We start from the raw sequence: 16544 nt of genomic DNA, 5'->3' as shown, positions 1-16544 counted from the left end.
TTTATATATGAGAGCTTGTATTTTAGGAATAGCTTCGCCTTATACAAATCATCATATGCAACAACAGTCAGACACTACACATAACCTGTGTGACAGCTCATCAGTCCCTGGCTTAACCCATGGGAAATGTTTGCATAGTGTGACAATAGAGACTGCTGAGAAACAAAACAATGTGCTTATTAGACGTAGTCAAGGAGACATCCTTATTAAAGGTGCAAAGCTTGCAATTTGAGTTTCAGCAGGGCCATAGCCTGACATGTACTGTCATCAAAGTCAGAAACTGCCTTTGGAAAACTTCCCTTTGAGATGCCTGAGTTCTTAAAGAGGACCTGATGTATTAATGTGCATTATCTTCCAGTTGTGCAATTAAACTGTAAAAAGAAGCATCTTTCATTTTCGTAGCCTCTACGGAATAGAAAATAGAAATTGACCATTGGAGGGCTCCTGTTTCTTCTATTTTTGTAAACTTGTGCTGCGGGGTGACTTCCGATCTTAACTTCCTCAAACATGTGACAAACCAGTCTCCTCCCTCAGGTAAATTCTTTGTTTGATGAGAGAGCACCTCAAATCACAGTCCCCGACCTTGTCCTCATGCTGCTGGAGCTCTTGCTGTTGATCTGCGGTGAGTAGGACAACTCAGAACAGAGTATGGGATTCCATCACCCGGGGGCTCTGGCTCCCGAAGAGCTGGGGGGTTTCTCAGGAGTCATTTTCTGCCTGGCTCTGCTCAGGGATGCTTAGATCTCTACTTACTTCCAAGTGAGGGCTCAGAGTCGGTCAGACAGTGCTGTCGATACGGGAAAGCCAGATTTTTAAGAAAAGAAAATTATCATTTTAGTTTTTATCTCATAGGATGTGTTCACTGTCTGTCTTTCTACCTTTAATTGAAGATTTTGTTTTTGGTATTTTCAATAACCACAAAGATAATTGGTACAACAGATTGGTCTCTCGGGTCTTTGCCCTCCTTACTATCGACGTTATTTCCCTTTACCTTTATACGACCTCCCACTCCTACCATCAAACCCTAGAACATTACCAGCAACAGCACGGTTTCCAAAATCTTTTGTTTTCAGCATCTGGCCGCCACCACACACCCAATACGCTGTCTCTGCGGCTGGCGCCCCTCCCGCCCCGTGTCACTGTCCTCAGCTCCTCAGCATCACTCTCCCGCTGCCGGTTACTACACTCTCCGTGCCCACGGCCACGGCCACGGTGATGGGTGATCGGCTTCCAGTCGAGTCCATCACGGCGTCCCTCGCACACGCCTTCACCTCTGTACCTCGGCGACGGCCCCTGATTAGCACACGTTTCTGCCTGCTCACGCCCGTGCCCAAGCAGCTGAGTGTGACTCTATACAAAAGGGGCACCCTGCTGACTTACCCCCTTCAGTGCAGAGCCCGCAGGCGTCAGCCATGCCAGGCACGTCCACACACTCTCCCAGTCTTGATGACCGCTATGTGGTGCCTTCTCTTTTCTTCTCAAACTTCCCCCTTCTCATTCTCAATTTATAACTTTGCTTAATATTTCTGAGGAAATAAGAGCAATCAGAAGAAAAGTTTCTCATTGTACTGTGTATATATCAGTCCACCCACCTTTATACTTACGCACCTATCGTGAGTGTATTGTTACTCACCTTATCAAAGACAGGACTCTCCACTTGTGCATTGAGTGCCAGATGCTCTCAAAAACTTTGCTCCATCATCAAAATGTTTCCCCGTCTGGGTTATTCCCATAATATATTTTATCTTAAAATAACAGAAATGTGACCTGTTGTGCACCATTCTTCTGTCTCCCTTTATAAAGTTTTCTACAAGTTGCTATCTTTACTTCATATTAACCTATCATTTCTTAAAATTTTATTTTTAATTTACATTACAGTAAGTTTTACTTTTGGACACACTGTCTATGATTTTTGACAAAGATTTAGTGTCATGTGACCTCCAGCACAATCAAAGTACTTCTGTACATTTCCATCACTTCAAACACTTTCACCCCTTCAAAAATTTCCTCATGTCCTCTCTTTATAGTGAAATACTCCCTCATTTCTAACTCTTGGAAACGGCTAAACAGTTCTAGTTCAGGTTCTTTCTTGTGCTTTCTTAACCCCACGTAAATAAATCTTCAGCTCCCAGCACACCATTAAAACCACCCTTGCTCCTGTCATCAACTGCCTGCATGTTGCCCCATCCAGGCTTCATTTTCATTTCTCATTTTATTCAGCCTCTCGGGAGTATCTGACACAGTTATCAACCGGTCTTCTGGAAATACATTTTTGCTTAGATTCTGGGACACTACATTCTATGGTTTTCATTCTAACTCCGTACCTGCTGCTTTACTGATCTCAAAACGTCTGACTTCCTCCCTTCTGTTCATACTCACTTCCCCAAGTTACACACTTTGGCCACTTTATATGTCACTTTAAGCTTAAAATACTTAAAATCAACCTTAGTTCTCCAAATTTTATCTCGCCTTTGAACACTGTTCATGTATTCAACTGCCCTTCGGCTGTCTAACAGGCACCTTAAACCCAACATATCCAAACAGACCCTTTGATCTGCCAAGTGTGGCACCACCACCACCAAGCGTAACCTATTTCTCCCCAGGATTTCTCCATTTTCATAAATGTCGCCACCATTTTTCCAGTTGCCATTGCCCAAAATCTAGGAGTTATATTTACCTCCTCTCTTTCTTTGATACTTTATATCTGATCCATAAATAATTTGTATTTTCAAAATTTCTGCTGAAATCTGACCACTTCACAGACCAGCACCACTTCCCCTGAGCCATGATTGTCCTCAGTCTTTCAGATCAGGCTCCCACCGGCCTTCTCCCTGCTTCCCGTGTACGCCTGTACTTTATTCTTCTCACAGTGTAAGAGCGATTTGTCAAATGTCAATTAAGTCAGAACTGTCCTTTGCTCCCCATAATATCTAAAATAAAATCCCAAACTATTACCAAGTCCAGAAATCCCGCCCCGACTGGCCCCTGCTTACTTCTCATACCCCAAATCAACCACTGTCAGTCCACCCAATCAATTCCAGATGCACTTGCCTTTTTATTCCAGCATGGAAAAGAACATGCCTTTTTAATGTCCTTGCAGGAGCTGTTTCTCCTCCAGAAATGACCATTCCCCAATACTCAGTAGGCTTTTACTCTAATTTCATTTAGATTTCTACTCGCTTCACATCTATATAAATAGTCAAGACCATCGTAAGATGATCAGTAACTTATTTCTCTGATTTATTTTTCTTATGGCACTAACCACTCTCTGAAATCATGCCATATATTTATTTTTAATTGGCTCTCTTCCACTATAATGTAAAAATTTTGACAGCAAAGACTACTGTTCATTTTTACTCCTGTCACATAAGTGCCACCATGCCTAGCATACAGTATTTGTTGTATAGATGAGGAAAGAAAATACGACTTTTATGTTAGCCTTTATTAATTCTTTTCTTCTACCTTTTTTCCATAACCTAAAAAAGGAAGGCATCTCAGACTAAGCATGGGCTTAAACAGATGGTAATAATAATGTTAAATAAACACTCTAAGGCACTATTAGGCACGATTCTAAGCACATTGTGGATATCAACTTATTTAATTCTCACAAAACGCCACGAGGCAGGTCTGTTATTATCTCCATTTTACAGAAAAGGAAATGAAAGCATAGAGAGATGAAACATTTTTCTCTGGGTGACACAACTTGTAAGAGGAAGAGCCAGTGCTCAAATCTATGCCATCTGGCCGCAGAGCCTGCATTTTCCACAGAATTTACAGTGTTAGTAGTTATCGGGTCTTGAGCAAGAGCCTTCCCACCATCCTTTCCTGGCTGCCGTTGCCAGGAGTCAGCTGGTGTGGGGCCGGGTCACCCAGGCCCCTGAGGGGAGGGGCTGAAAACGAGGAGCTTCAAGGGGGCTGCTAGGTACTCACGAAACAAAGGCACCATCTTATCAGTATAAGTGAGAGAAGTTATTGGAAGTTGCTTTATAATCCTAAAAGGAACTCTGCGTTGTTTTCTGGGCAGGTGTTTTGTGGGTGATGTGGAATGTGAGAAAAGGAATGGAGGGAAAGAAGAAAGAGAAGAGGGAGAGAGGAGAGAGGAAGGGAAGGATGTGGGGGAGGGCAGGAGGGAAGGAAGGTCAGTTGTCGGGGAAGCTCTTTGGAAAATTAAACTTTGCATGTTTTGGTTTTGGTGTTCTGTACTGATTCTGCTGAATTTTCCCGCAGCTCAGCTCTGTGAACCAATTGGTGAGTTGCACTTCCCTTTCTTCTTCATGGTCTATGGGTATTTGGGGCCAACACCGAGGCCTGTGGATGGCTGACACCTGGTGACAGCTACTGAGGTATACAAATAACGGGGGCTGCTTGTGTTCACACTAGTTTCTGTACCTGACACCTGCCTGCTCAGTCAAGGGAGCAGGTGTTAGTCTGACTTTCTCAAAACCACAGTCTTTTTTTTTCTGGGAAGTCCCAGTTTAGGGAGGGATTTGGTGTTTGCATACAGAAGTCATGTGTGTCAAAGGCTGATTTCAGAAGACTCTCTGCTCTCGTAGCCTCAGAGGCCCCAAGGCCCCAGTGTAGCCCTGAGCTGGGTGCTACTCCAGGGGTGATAAAGGAAATGTCAAAGTCACATATCCACGGAGAGCAACATTATAGCCAATCCTTGGGCCATATGCAAAATAAAACAGTGCTGCTGACTCCCCTAGTTTTTAGCTCTGCTGCCGCAGTGGTTACCCAGCGTGATTTCTCTCGTTGGCTCAGATTTATGCAAACTTACTTCCTTGTGCTGATCCTCATTTAAAGTCTTACCTTTACGGGATGAAGAGAGGAGGCAATTCCCCCCAGAAGAAATATTTCACTAAAGTGTGTTTAAATCTAATATGTGTCCGAACTCTTTTTTTTTGTACATAAAATACTAAACTCAGGGTTAAAAGAGGTTATCCTGTCACATCAAGAGCCCAGGCCACATGTGCAGCGAGGGGACGCTGGATTAGGAATTCCTATGATGAGAGATGTTCAGGACAGCTCCTCCTCCTGGGCTCCTCACCCGATGCTTGTCCCGGTCTAACTCATGCCTGTGTTAATGCCACGATGTCCTGCTCTTGGCCCTGTTTTCCTCCATAAAGGCACCCATGTGCCTCACCCTAGCCTAAGCAGAAACACAGCCACATCCAGCATGATGAAAGAAACCTGCCACCAAGAATTTTCCACAGTCTCTGTGCCTGAGAAGTATTTGGAATAAGCTCTGAGCTGTAACATTGAGCTCCAAAACCTTGAAAACAGCTCTTTCTGATGTCTTACTCATCCCCACCCAGGCTCATTCAGAAAAGTGGGCTACTGGTGCCCAGAGACCTTTTTCCACCTTTTCCCTCCCTTTTCCTGCTCAGGCCCTAAAGCTGTGACGCTCCTCAGTCCTTGGGGACCACAATTTCCCACAGAGAGAAGCGCCTCTGACGTGCAGGGCGTTCCACAGGGCAACATTGTAGTGCAGCTCTGGAGCAGATTGTTTCAGAGTCCCAAGGTAACAGATTACAGATATTAAATCAGAATATTAAATGAAAAGGATTATTAAATCAGAAATAACCTCTCAGTGATCTAGAATAAAAATTCAACATTTTCTGAATTAAACACTCAGAAGCCTATGAACCATCAAAACCCCTGATAACATTGGCCCTTCAGGTATTTGTTTATTCAACCCTCAAAATTTCTGCTATTTGGGAAAATTTAAGAATTTTCCTAAGAAAAACCTCTTTCCCTCCTCACCATGAGGACATGAAGTGAAAGCAGAATACAACTGGAGCCATCTTTAATTCTTCCAGAAAAAAGCCCTGAAGGCAAAAAAATACATCCCCGAGGCTCAAGATACGGATTATACTTTCTTCTTATAAACACGGCTTCTGAAAGGCTTTGTAAAGAAGTCTTCGGGCACAGGCCGTGTACGCGTGTGGACTGAGGGCATTTCCACGCAAGCACACGCCCGCTCCTATCATCGGCAGTCACAAGGGCAAAAGAGAATCAGTAAAGAGGGAGCTGAGTTTCTCTCAGTCTTTCCCAGATCCTCCAGGTCTCATATTCTGTCTTTGAAAGAGATAATCTGAGATGTCAGGGCAAAGGAAACAAGAAAATAACCAAATAAGGCTTACAACATGGATGGAGGAAATATATTCCCTTTTCCTAAAACTTCAAGCTCCACCTTCTCCAATGCCAGCTGCAGTGACAGTTGTCAATATCCCTGCACTGTCCCAGAAAAGGTGCTCTTAGTTCCTGGACAAAAACTTCGACAAGTAAGAACCAAATCAAAGGCAATGTTTGCCTTGTGGTAAGAGGTGAGGCAACACGGGGGCAGGGGGTCCTGGGGGTGAGCAGCTGGCAGAAGAAAGCCCATGGGCCGCTTGTGGGTGGTGATGTGAGGGTGCTCTGTGTGTCCAGGGGGCAGGTTCTCGATCTGGTTTTAAATGCTGAGAATACAGGGAATGCTGAGAATACCAGGAACTCTGAACTCCATGGCCCTGGAATATGTGTTTCATTTTTCCCTCCAGTGCTGCTTTTGACAGCCAGCTCTCCTTGGCCCATAGAGGGGAACTCAGTGATCCTGACCTGTAAGCTCGAACTCCCTCCACAGAAGTTAGGTGTCCAGCTCCAGTTCTACCTCTTCAAAGATGGCCATGCCCTGGGGCTGAGCCAGAGCAACTCCCTGGAGTTCGAGATCACTGCCGTGAGGAGGGAAAATTCAGGGTACTACTGGTGTGAAGCATGGAGAAACGGCCTTAAAGTCCTAAGGAGCAAAAATATCTGGATACATGTGCGGAGTGAGTAGTGCCAGTGGGGTCCTCTCCTGGGCTGGGACAGGGAGGGCAGGAACCTGGGCTTTGCTGACTTCTGTTCTGCTCCTGCAGAAATAGGAGCTGTACCCGAGCTTCTCTCTTTGTCAGAGTGCTTATGGGGTCTTCCCTTCTCCTTGCTGTTCCCATTCAAGCAAACAGAAAGATATTTAGAAAACCCTTATTGTGAGTTTTCACTCTGCTGGAGAGTGTCGAGGAAATATCTGTGTAATACATGGTCCCCGATTACAGGTAGCTGGTGTGCAATCAGCACTCTAAACAACTGTGGTGAAATATATGGTGTTGTTGTTTAGGGCCAGCAACTACAGAGAAGAGAGAGATATGACTGGGGTTGTCAGAGAAGGCTTTGTGGAATCAGCTATGAAGGAAGGGCTTTTGAAAGGATAGTGTGGGCTTGGTTTTTAAAGATACGAACGAGGGTGTTTCTGATTCTGAATTGGAAATGTTATTGCAAGTCAGGGTTGATGCTTCTGATATCCTTTCATTCTCAGATAAAGATGTATCTGTTGTGCCATAAAGCAGATGTTCTCCAGAAGCCTGGGTTTTCCCAGGCTTGCTCAAAACTCAACATTGGTGATGGTGAAACACACACACACACACACACACACACACACACACACACAAACACACACCCCAACCTAGACAGCAGGCCCTGGTCTAGTACAGAGTTGGAAGCATCCTTAAAACCCAGGCAGTTTGATTTGCAACATGGAATATTAACCAATTTGCTTTTGTGCCGTAAAAAACGAGCATTTGCTATATCAGGGTTCTGGAGGGTCCAGGGTTCTGGAGGGTCCAGTGTCTTAGAGAGGGAGCTGATCTTGCACCCCCTACTATAACATTACGGTGCCTTTCTTACCCTACCACCAACCTAAACAATGCCAATTTCATATCAGCAGAAATATTGCCCCCCGCCACAATTAAACTATATAGGTTATTGACTTTATCCAAGGCCTTACCCCCGCTCCCCCAGGACAGTCACACCTACTCCTGTCCCTGAAACTCTCCCTATTTGGGGCTCTCATGTGTCATTTTGTGTTTTTGCAGGAATCCCTGTCTATAATGTGACCTTGGAGACACAGCCTCCAGGGGGACATGTGATGGAGGGAGAGAAGCTGGTCCTTGTCTGCTTGGTCACTGGGGGAACGGGAAACATCACCTTCTTCTGGTACAAAGGGGCCTTGGGTTTAAACCTAGAAGTGAAGACCCAGCATTCACTGAGAGCAAAGTTTGAGATTCCTATGGTGAGAGAAAGTGATGCTGAGAAATATTACTGTGCAGCTGACAATGGCTACGGCCCCAGTCTCAGTGGGCTAGTGAGCGTCACTGTCAGAAGTAAGTTCCACTGCCCTTCAGCTCAGTCAGCAGGTCACAGATTGGGCTGCATGGTTCCTTGGGGCATCCTGGGGAAGGTCAATGGGGCTGAGACCCCGTGGGAAGAGATTATGAGTCTGTCACATTATCAGACACCCTCTTAGACGTTCCACTATCTTTGTCAGTTCCAGTGTCTCGCCCTGTCCTCACCCTCAAGGCTCCTGGGGCCCAGAATGTGGTGGGGGATGTGGTGGAGCTTCACTGTGAGGCCTGGAGAGGTTCCCCTCCAATCCTATACCGGCTTTATCATGAGGATGTCACTCTGGGGAACAGCTCAGCCCCCTTCGGAGGAGGAGCATCCTTCAACCTCTCTTTGACCAAAGAACATTTTGGAAACTATTCCTGTGAAGCCAGCAATGGCCCGGGGGCCCAGCGCAGCGAAGTGCTGCTACTCAACATCACAGGTATGGCTCAGGCCGTGGAACGGTCCTGGTCGGTGTCTCTTTCTCAGCAGCCTGGGAGAGTTTCACTGACCACAGTGCTTTCGCTGCTGTGTTACCAAAGATGGGGTTTCAGCGGGTGGTGCTGTCCTGGGAGATGTATCTGAGGGGTATGGGAGGACATAATGACTGGGCGCATCTCTTTCTTTCATCATTGTGAAAAGCTGCAAGTCTCTAGATAAGTAAGTCTCACTATCCCCTGCCCCTGCGGAGAAGACCTTGGCCTCAGGGCACACTCGAGACGTCTGCTCTCCCAATTGAAGCCCTTCTCCTTGGCAGCTCATGCCCAGGTTTCTCTCCTCAGTGCCTACAGAGGACAGAAAGGAACTTCTTTCAGGAACCTTTGAGGTGCTGCTTGGCAGCCTTGTTCTCACCATTGTGGTCCTATTATTTTGCTGTTGGCGCAAGAGAAACACAGGTTAGTATTTATAGAGATTGGCATGTTGTTACTGTGACCTTTGTTTTCACTGAAATAGGCTACATTTGAGACACGGATACGATAAAGAATGAATATACACTGCGAGTCAGCTGCCTGTAGACCTGCTTACAATGGCCAGTTTGGAATGACACCCATGAAAGTGGTACAATGCCGTTAGTAAAGTTCTCTGTCCCCTTTATTACTAGTCGAAATCCAGCTGATATCTAGCGCTTCTGTGATTTAATTGTTATACAAAGATGTAACTCTATTTAGATAACTAATCAGCTACTGGATGAGAAATACAGTGAGCAGTTCCGGCTGTACTGACCATCTCCCAGCTAAAGCCAATGCATCAATTCTTATGCAGCTTAGATTAAAATCACACTCCCCCCACCCCGAAATGCTTGTCCACACAACCACACATTCTACTCATTGCTGGATCTCTTCCACTTTTTAGCTTAAATGTCATTTTTTCCCAAGAGGTTTCACCTGGCCACACAGCCTACAGTTCTCTTCTATTATTATTCATCAGAACAGCCTTATTTAGTTTCACACTTTATCACCATTGGTAATTAAATATTTATTTGTATGTTTAATCTTGGTGTCTTGCTCTCCATTGATCGAACTGGAGATGGGGCAAGAGAAGACAAATCGAGATTCTCATTTAAATTACAAGCCTCTTCTGCACCTTTGGGTGCCTCACCTCTACGACGTGGTTGTGGCAGTGCCTGCTCCTGCGGGATCCTGTCATGATAAAATTAGGTGATGTGGCTGTCAGATCAGAAGCAGAAAGTACAATAGGTGTGAAGGTTTGAGCTCAAGTCTTAGCTTTGGTATTTACTGCCATTGGGAAGCTTAATTAATTCTTCTAGACCTGAGTCTCTTCGTCTGCAAAATGAAGGGTCTGCCTGAATGACTGCAGGATGTCCTTCGGGCATACAGTGGCATCTTGTGACAGGCATACTGGCACGGAAAACAGTCCCCGCTAGAGCGCTACATGAAAAAACTGATGAAAAGAGGCCTCCATTGATGTGTATGCTCATGTGTTTGACTTTCAGGAGGACGTCCAGCCAGGGATCCACCCAGGTGAGGCCTCTGCTTTCCCCGTCTGTGCTGACTGTAGAAAAATACCTTTTATAAAGATTAAATTGTCCTCTCTCAAGAGCTTTTTCACATTTTTATTATATCCCAAACTCCCACTACACAGTTCTCTCGCTGATAACTTTGAATATTCATTTGCTATTCTTCTTCTTTTATATATTAACAAATTAATTTAAATCCTCTCATCATTCTTCCTAATGTGCCTCTTTCACTAAATCTCTAGAATAAGAAAGTTACATTATTTTGACCCATCTTCTGCATTCATTCAATAAATTAACCGGTATCTGAGGGTCTGTAAGTCATTCTATTGAGTGCTGAAGGCCTGAAACTATAAAAGTTTTGAGTCCTGAAGCATTGTAGAATAGTTAATATAAATACACATTTCTGTAACACAGGCCAGAGAGTAATAAACATGCTAAAATTTTTCATGATAAAGTTCTTTAGGAGTTTAGAAGAGGAAAAGATTTTTGAATGCTTTCATCTAGGGATATCAATATTTAATTGATATATTTTTATAGTGTGTTATTGTTTATGCCAACAATAAAAAAGAGTCACCTTCCCCCAAATCAGAGTAGCACTCTTTCCGTGGTACATGCAAACGCCAAGACAATCACCTTATTTTCTTTGCTCCAGACACTTGTTCTGCCTCGCAACACTTTTTCCAGCTGGAGTGAGTCACTGTTTCTTCATTCTGTATTTACTGAGCCCCTGTGATGTGAGTGGTGCTGTTCCGGGTGTGGGCAGCACTTCGGTGAGCCAGTCAGATAAGGACCTGGCGCTTGGGGAATTTGTACCCTAGTGATGCTCTGCAGTGCCTCACTCAGCCCGTGCACTGGGCTGGGGCCTCTGCCATACAGCGTGACTCCCCCAGAAATTGCTGTTCCACTTCGGACTCTTTCTAACAGGCTTCTCTCCCTCAGTGTCTGACCCATTACCCGGACGGCGATGTCCGGGCGCTGCGCAGATGGATAGCTTGTGTCTCTGTGTTTGCAGGAGCCCGCCCAGCCCTGTGCACCGAGAAGCCACATACCTGAACTCAACAGCCCCTGGGCAGCCGCAGCCCATATATGAAAACGGTGAGGTCCCCAAGCGACCTGCCCTGGGCCAAAGCAGGCAAAGCGAGCTGGGGAGGCAACGGGGCAACGCCTGCTGGTGGCACCTGACCCTGCTGTGCTCCCGCCAACCCTGCAAAGAGATGAGCTGTCTGTCTGTCTTCGTGGCTCTGTGGGCGGGATGTATGGAGCCACTTAAATGGCAGGAAGGAGGGACTGTGTCGCGATGCCTCTTTTGCTTCTCTTTCAGTGAATGTTGTGAGTGGAAATGAGGTTTATTCTTTGGTGTACTATATGCAACAGGAACGGCAAGCGGCAGCAGGTAAGTGCATTTTTCTCTGTTTTGTCTCCCCTGGAACCAAGAAATGGTTGTGTGCGGCAGTGTTCCTTCGTGACGTTGCTTCTGCCGTGAAGCCGGCTGTGAGCGTTGTGCCTGCCTGAGCGCTGGCTTCGGTCTGGAACCTGCCTGGGGAGCCTGAGGCTACCCTGGCCTCACGGTGGAGCGTGTGTCTCACTCGCGGTCAGGTGGAAGCGCTGGGGGTGGCTTCTGCCTGTTCTCTTTGACTAACCCTGTGGACTCCCTAGGACGCCCCGACACAGTTGCTACTGTCGTCCCATCTAGTACATGGTGGGCCCAGAACTGCCGAGAGGTGTAAATGCCAGGAGGGGCCTACCTATCCGGCCACCCCAGGCGGCTCTGTTTTCTCTGCATAATAAGGGAAGTGTATTTGTGAAAGGCAGAAAGTGAGACAAAAATATTAATAGAAATGAACCCATGGGCAACAGACGAGAGGAAGAAGCCTTTATGAAAATTTATTTAGTGGAAGACTTTAAGTGTAAGTGGAATCTCACAGCATGTACCCTTTTCTCCACAGGGGAGTCCCTGACGACACAGGCCGAGAGCAACGTGAGTTGGAATCCCTATTGTCCTTCCTCCTGCTCTTACTTCTCGGGTCTGGTTCTTGTACTTTTAAAATTATGGCCACTAAGGAAAAACAAAAGATCCCGTGCTCCATCTCCTCATTTGTCTCCCCACACAGTGGGGATACAAACACTTAGCTATAACAACAAAGTGTCGCTGTATAAGGAAATTCGCGAGGCTTGTGCATACATACATTAGCCATGGACATATGGACGATTTGGGACTAAACTGTAGTGTATACCCAGTCTAAAAATTATACTTAAAAATCTTTACACTGAAATAATGTTGAGCCATACACACATAAGGTTAACCAAACAACACAGAAATAGAAATTAATAAGCTAAACAGTGATGTTTGTAATTAAAAATAAGTAATTTCTAAACTTTGAACAATACATGACATTACTGATGATACGAAAATGCTTTCATAAAATGCAGAAATCTCAAGTCCTCATGTGAGCAACAGCAGGTGCTTTGCAATTTTGTTAAGTGTGGTGCGACAGTCAAATGTCTCAGGACAAAATTCAAGTCCTTGGTAAAATCCAGTGACATGCTAAATGCTAGTATTCTTTTTTTTTTTTTTTTTTAATTCTCACCCCAGGATATTTTTTTCATTGTTTTTTAGAGAGAGTGGGGGGGAGGGTGGAGAGAGAAAGAGAGAGAGAGAGAGAGAGAGAGAGAGAGACATCAATATGAGAGAGACATCGATTGGTTGCCTCCTGCCCTGACTGGGGCCAGGGATTAAGCCTGCAACTGAGGTTTGGGCCCTTGGCTGGAATCGAACCCAGGACCCTTCAGTCTACTACCTGACGCTCTAACCACTGAGCCAAACTGGCTAGGGCAAAATGCTAACATTCTTTAAAAAAATGACAGCCCATGGAACTGCCTAACAATGGCCCATAAGAACGAGAGAAGGCCTTGTATGTTTGGGTCAGTTTGCAGGCCAGCAGAGCCCCTCTGTTAGCCCACCGGTGAAGTGCATACATACCACCCACACAGCCATGAAGACAGGGTCAGGTCTGAAACGCAGGCCCTTTGAAAATGATGCCCTAGGGCCACAATCTTCCAATAACCTCCAATTCATGTGCTGCATGGCGAGCCATGATGGGAAGCGTTCGTGCTGATTGGAAAGGGAAACGGTGGGAAGCGTGTTCTACTTGTCTTCCCCGCTCCACCCTATCCTTGTGCTTTTGCTTCTAGGCCTTCTCAGACATCTATTCTGGAGTGAAAAAAGCAAGAGTTACAGACTCAGACTATGAAGATGCTATCTGAAGTTATGGAAGATTCTGCTTTTATAAACCATCAGTGACCCCACGCCTCAGAACCAGTAGGTTCTTCAGAGATCCTGGGGGTCAGCTTTCCAGATACTCATCCAGGTGCTTTCCTCCCTGAGACTGTTCTACAGCTACTGTGAAGCAGAGTTGGCTCGGCCCCAAAGAGACCGCCCAAGAGAACCAACATGATTGCAGGAGCAGGAAGGACTTTGTACCAGAACCTGATTCCCGCTGGTTCTTTTAAGCACAGGTCAAATTGTGCTCTAACTTCTTTTTCTAAGAGGAAACAGAACAGGATAAAAAAATACGTAGGACTCTGGGGTAGTGGGACAGTGACGTTCAGAGTGCACAAAACCGGTTTAGTGATTCTGCGGGACTGCTCCACGCAGAGAGCTGTGTCTATCATTTTGTTCAAGTGCTTTTTCTGCTCAGACGGTACTGAACTCCAGCCCTGCCACTTAATTAAGCATCCTGTTTCTCCATAAAATATGTGACTCATAACATTTGAAGTCACTGTTACCCAATTAGAATTAAAACAATGTTACATAAGACATTACTGCAGTTATACTCAATTTTAGCATATTTTTATGCACAGGCCAATCTGGATTTATAATGAGATATAATTGTGTCACCACATCCAATATTCTGCATTTGTTGCAGCCCCTAGAAGCTTTATGAATATAATTTTTTAATTCAGAAACGTTTTGAACACATGTGATAATATGGTTTGGAGTTTGTATTTTAATTTCAAATCAACCATTTGCTAATGCATAAATTAAAAGAGTTTGAAGCATAAAAGGTAAAATATTGAAGTCTTCCCTATGATTTAACACAAGTGGTGCCCATTGTTAAAAACTAAGCATTGTTAAAATCACAGCTCTGCAGGGATTTTTTCAATTTTTGTATAAACACTTATACATATTTGTAAATATAGAAATATTTAGAAATATACCTATTTAACAAAGTATCATGAAATATTTTTTAAAGTTGAAAATGCTACCATTTATTCCTTTAGACAAATATATCAATGTACAAGTATGATCAATATAAAAAATAAAATTATATGATAAACTCAGAAACAGCCTCTGATTCTGAATCTGTCAGTGTTCTTACAAGATGTCATCTTACCTATCTCTCTGAAATTAAGGGAAACTGCCTTATTTTCTTCTTTGTTGATCAAAATTTAGAGCTTCCTGTTCAGTGATGTTTTAACCAGTTTCACATACTTGTCGTTTTTTTATTTTCTGCAACCTTTTTTGATATATATATTTATTGCCATTTTATTGTTCATATTTTTCATCTTTCTTCTTCTTTTTAAAAATTTATCTTTATTGCCGAAAGTACTACCGATGTCTTCTTTTTTCTCCATTGGCCCCTTCTACCCTACACCCACCACCCCACCCCAGGCATTCACCACACTATTGTCTGTGTCCATGGGTCATGCAAACATGCATATAAGTTCTTTGGTTAGTCTCTTCCCACCCACGCACCCACCCACACCTTTCTTCTGAGATTCTTCAGTTTGTTCCATTCTTCTATGTCTCTGGATCTATCTTGTTCATCAGTTTATTTTGTTCATTAGATTCCACATATGAATGAGGTCATGTGATACTTGTCTTTCTCTGGCTTATTTCACTTAGCATAATTCTCTCCAGGTCCCTCCATGTTGTCTCCAAGGGTAAGAGATACTTATTTTTCACAGCTGCATAGTATTCCGTGGTGTAAATGTCCCACAGCTTTTTTATCCACTCATCTACTGATGGGCACTTGGGCTGTTTCCAAATCTTAGCTATTGTAAATAGTGCTACTATGAACATAGGGGTGCATATATCCTTTCTGATAGGCCTTTTGGGTTTCTTAGTATATATTCCTAGAAGTGGGATCACTAGGTCAAATGGTAGCTCCATTTTTAATTTTTTGAGGAACCTCCATACTGTTTTCCATAGTGGCTGCACCAGTCTGCATTCCACCAGCAGTGTACCAGGGCTCCCCTTTCCCCACACCCTCGCCAGCACAAGTTGTTTCTTGATTTGTTGATGGAGCCATTCTGACCAGTGTGAAGTGACACCTCATTGTTGTTTTAATTTGTCTCTCTCTGATGACTAGTGACCTTGAGCTTTTTCTCATATGTCTCTTGCCCATCTGTATGTCTTCTTTGAATAAGTGTCTGTTTAGGTCTTTTGCCCATTTTTTTTTTTTTTAATATATCTTTATTGATTTTAGAGAGAGGAAATGAGAGGGAGAGAGAGAAATAGAAACATCAATGATGAGAGAGTCATTGATCGGCTGCAGCCCGCAACCCGGGCATGTGCCCTGACTGGGAATTGAACCCTGATCGCCTGGATCCTAGGTTGATGCTCAACTGCTGAGCCACACCCTGCTGGGCTTTTTGCCCATTTTTTAATTGGATTTTTTGCTTTCCTTTTGTTCAGTTTTATGAATTCCTAATATATTTTGATTGGCAAATATGTTCTCCCATACAGTGGGCTCTCTTTCCATATTGTTGGGAGCTCGTTTGTAGATAACTAATTGCCTTTTTTGCTACCTTTAAGATACTCTCTTTGTATTTAACCTTTGTCATTGTAATTATGATGTGCTTTGGTGTGAGCTTCTTTGGGTTTATATTGTTTGGTACTCTCTGTGCTTCCCGAACTTTTGTGACTTTTTCTTTTTCTAGGTCAGTATTTCTTCAAACAGGTTGTCTAGCCATTGCTCACTTTCTTCTCCTTCTGTGACTTATATGACGTGGATGTTGTTAAATTTTATGTTCTTCCTACACTCCCTTAAACTATCCTCCTCTTTTTTATTATTTATTTTTATTTATTTAATATTTATTTATTTCTTCTATATTTTATTTTATTTTTTTCCATCACCATTTATCCCCTCTATACCCTCATCCATATCCAACCCCCCGTCCCCTGCAATCACCATACTGTTTTATGTGTCCATGAGTTTTTTCTCTCTCTTTTTTTCTTTTATGCTCAATCCTTCTACTTCAGAAAGGTATAAATTTATGTGAGTCTCAATGAGCAACCATATTGTGATATTGCAATGCATTTATTGTGAAATTAACATTCATACCAGTTTAAAGATTTTTCTAGACAGATGGAATATAAAAATAA

General features: G+C 43.9%; 1 protein-coding gene across 1 annotated transcript; it reads left to right on the top strand.

Moving 5' to 3' along the window:
* The first annotated feature begins 551 nt into the window (after window positions 1-551).
* LOC308548801 (Fc receptor-like protein 1) lies at window positions 552-14492 on the top strand. The gene is made up of 11 exons (XM_081120874.1): window positions 552-622; window positions 4228-4248; window positions 6540-6809; window positions 7890-8177; window positions 8342-8620; window positions 8961-9074; window positions 10133-10160; window positions 11169-11251; window positions 11478-11549; window positions 12103-12134; window positions 13349-14492. The coding sequence occupies exons 1-11, from the start codon at window positions 592-594 to the stop codon at window positions 13418-13420; spliced, it is 1290 nt and encodes a 429-aa protein (XP_080977000.1). The 5' UTR covers window positions 552-591; the 3' UTR covers window positions 13421-14492.
* Window positions 14493-16544: the final 2052 nt, after the last annotated feature.

The sequence above is a fragment of the Miniopterus schreibersii genome, assembly GCF_964146895.1.
Source record: "Miniopterus schreibersii genome assembly, chromosome: 19".
In the NCBI taxonomy this organism is placed as follows: domain Eukaryota; kingdom Metazoa; phylum Chordata; class Mammalia; order Chiroptera; family Miniopteridae; genus Miniopterus; species Miniopterus schreibersii.
The sequence above is the reverse complement of the archived record's forward strand: the minus strand, read 5'-3'. Positions and strand labels throughout refer to the sequence as shown.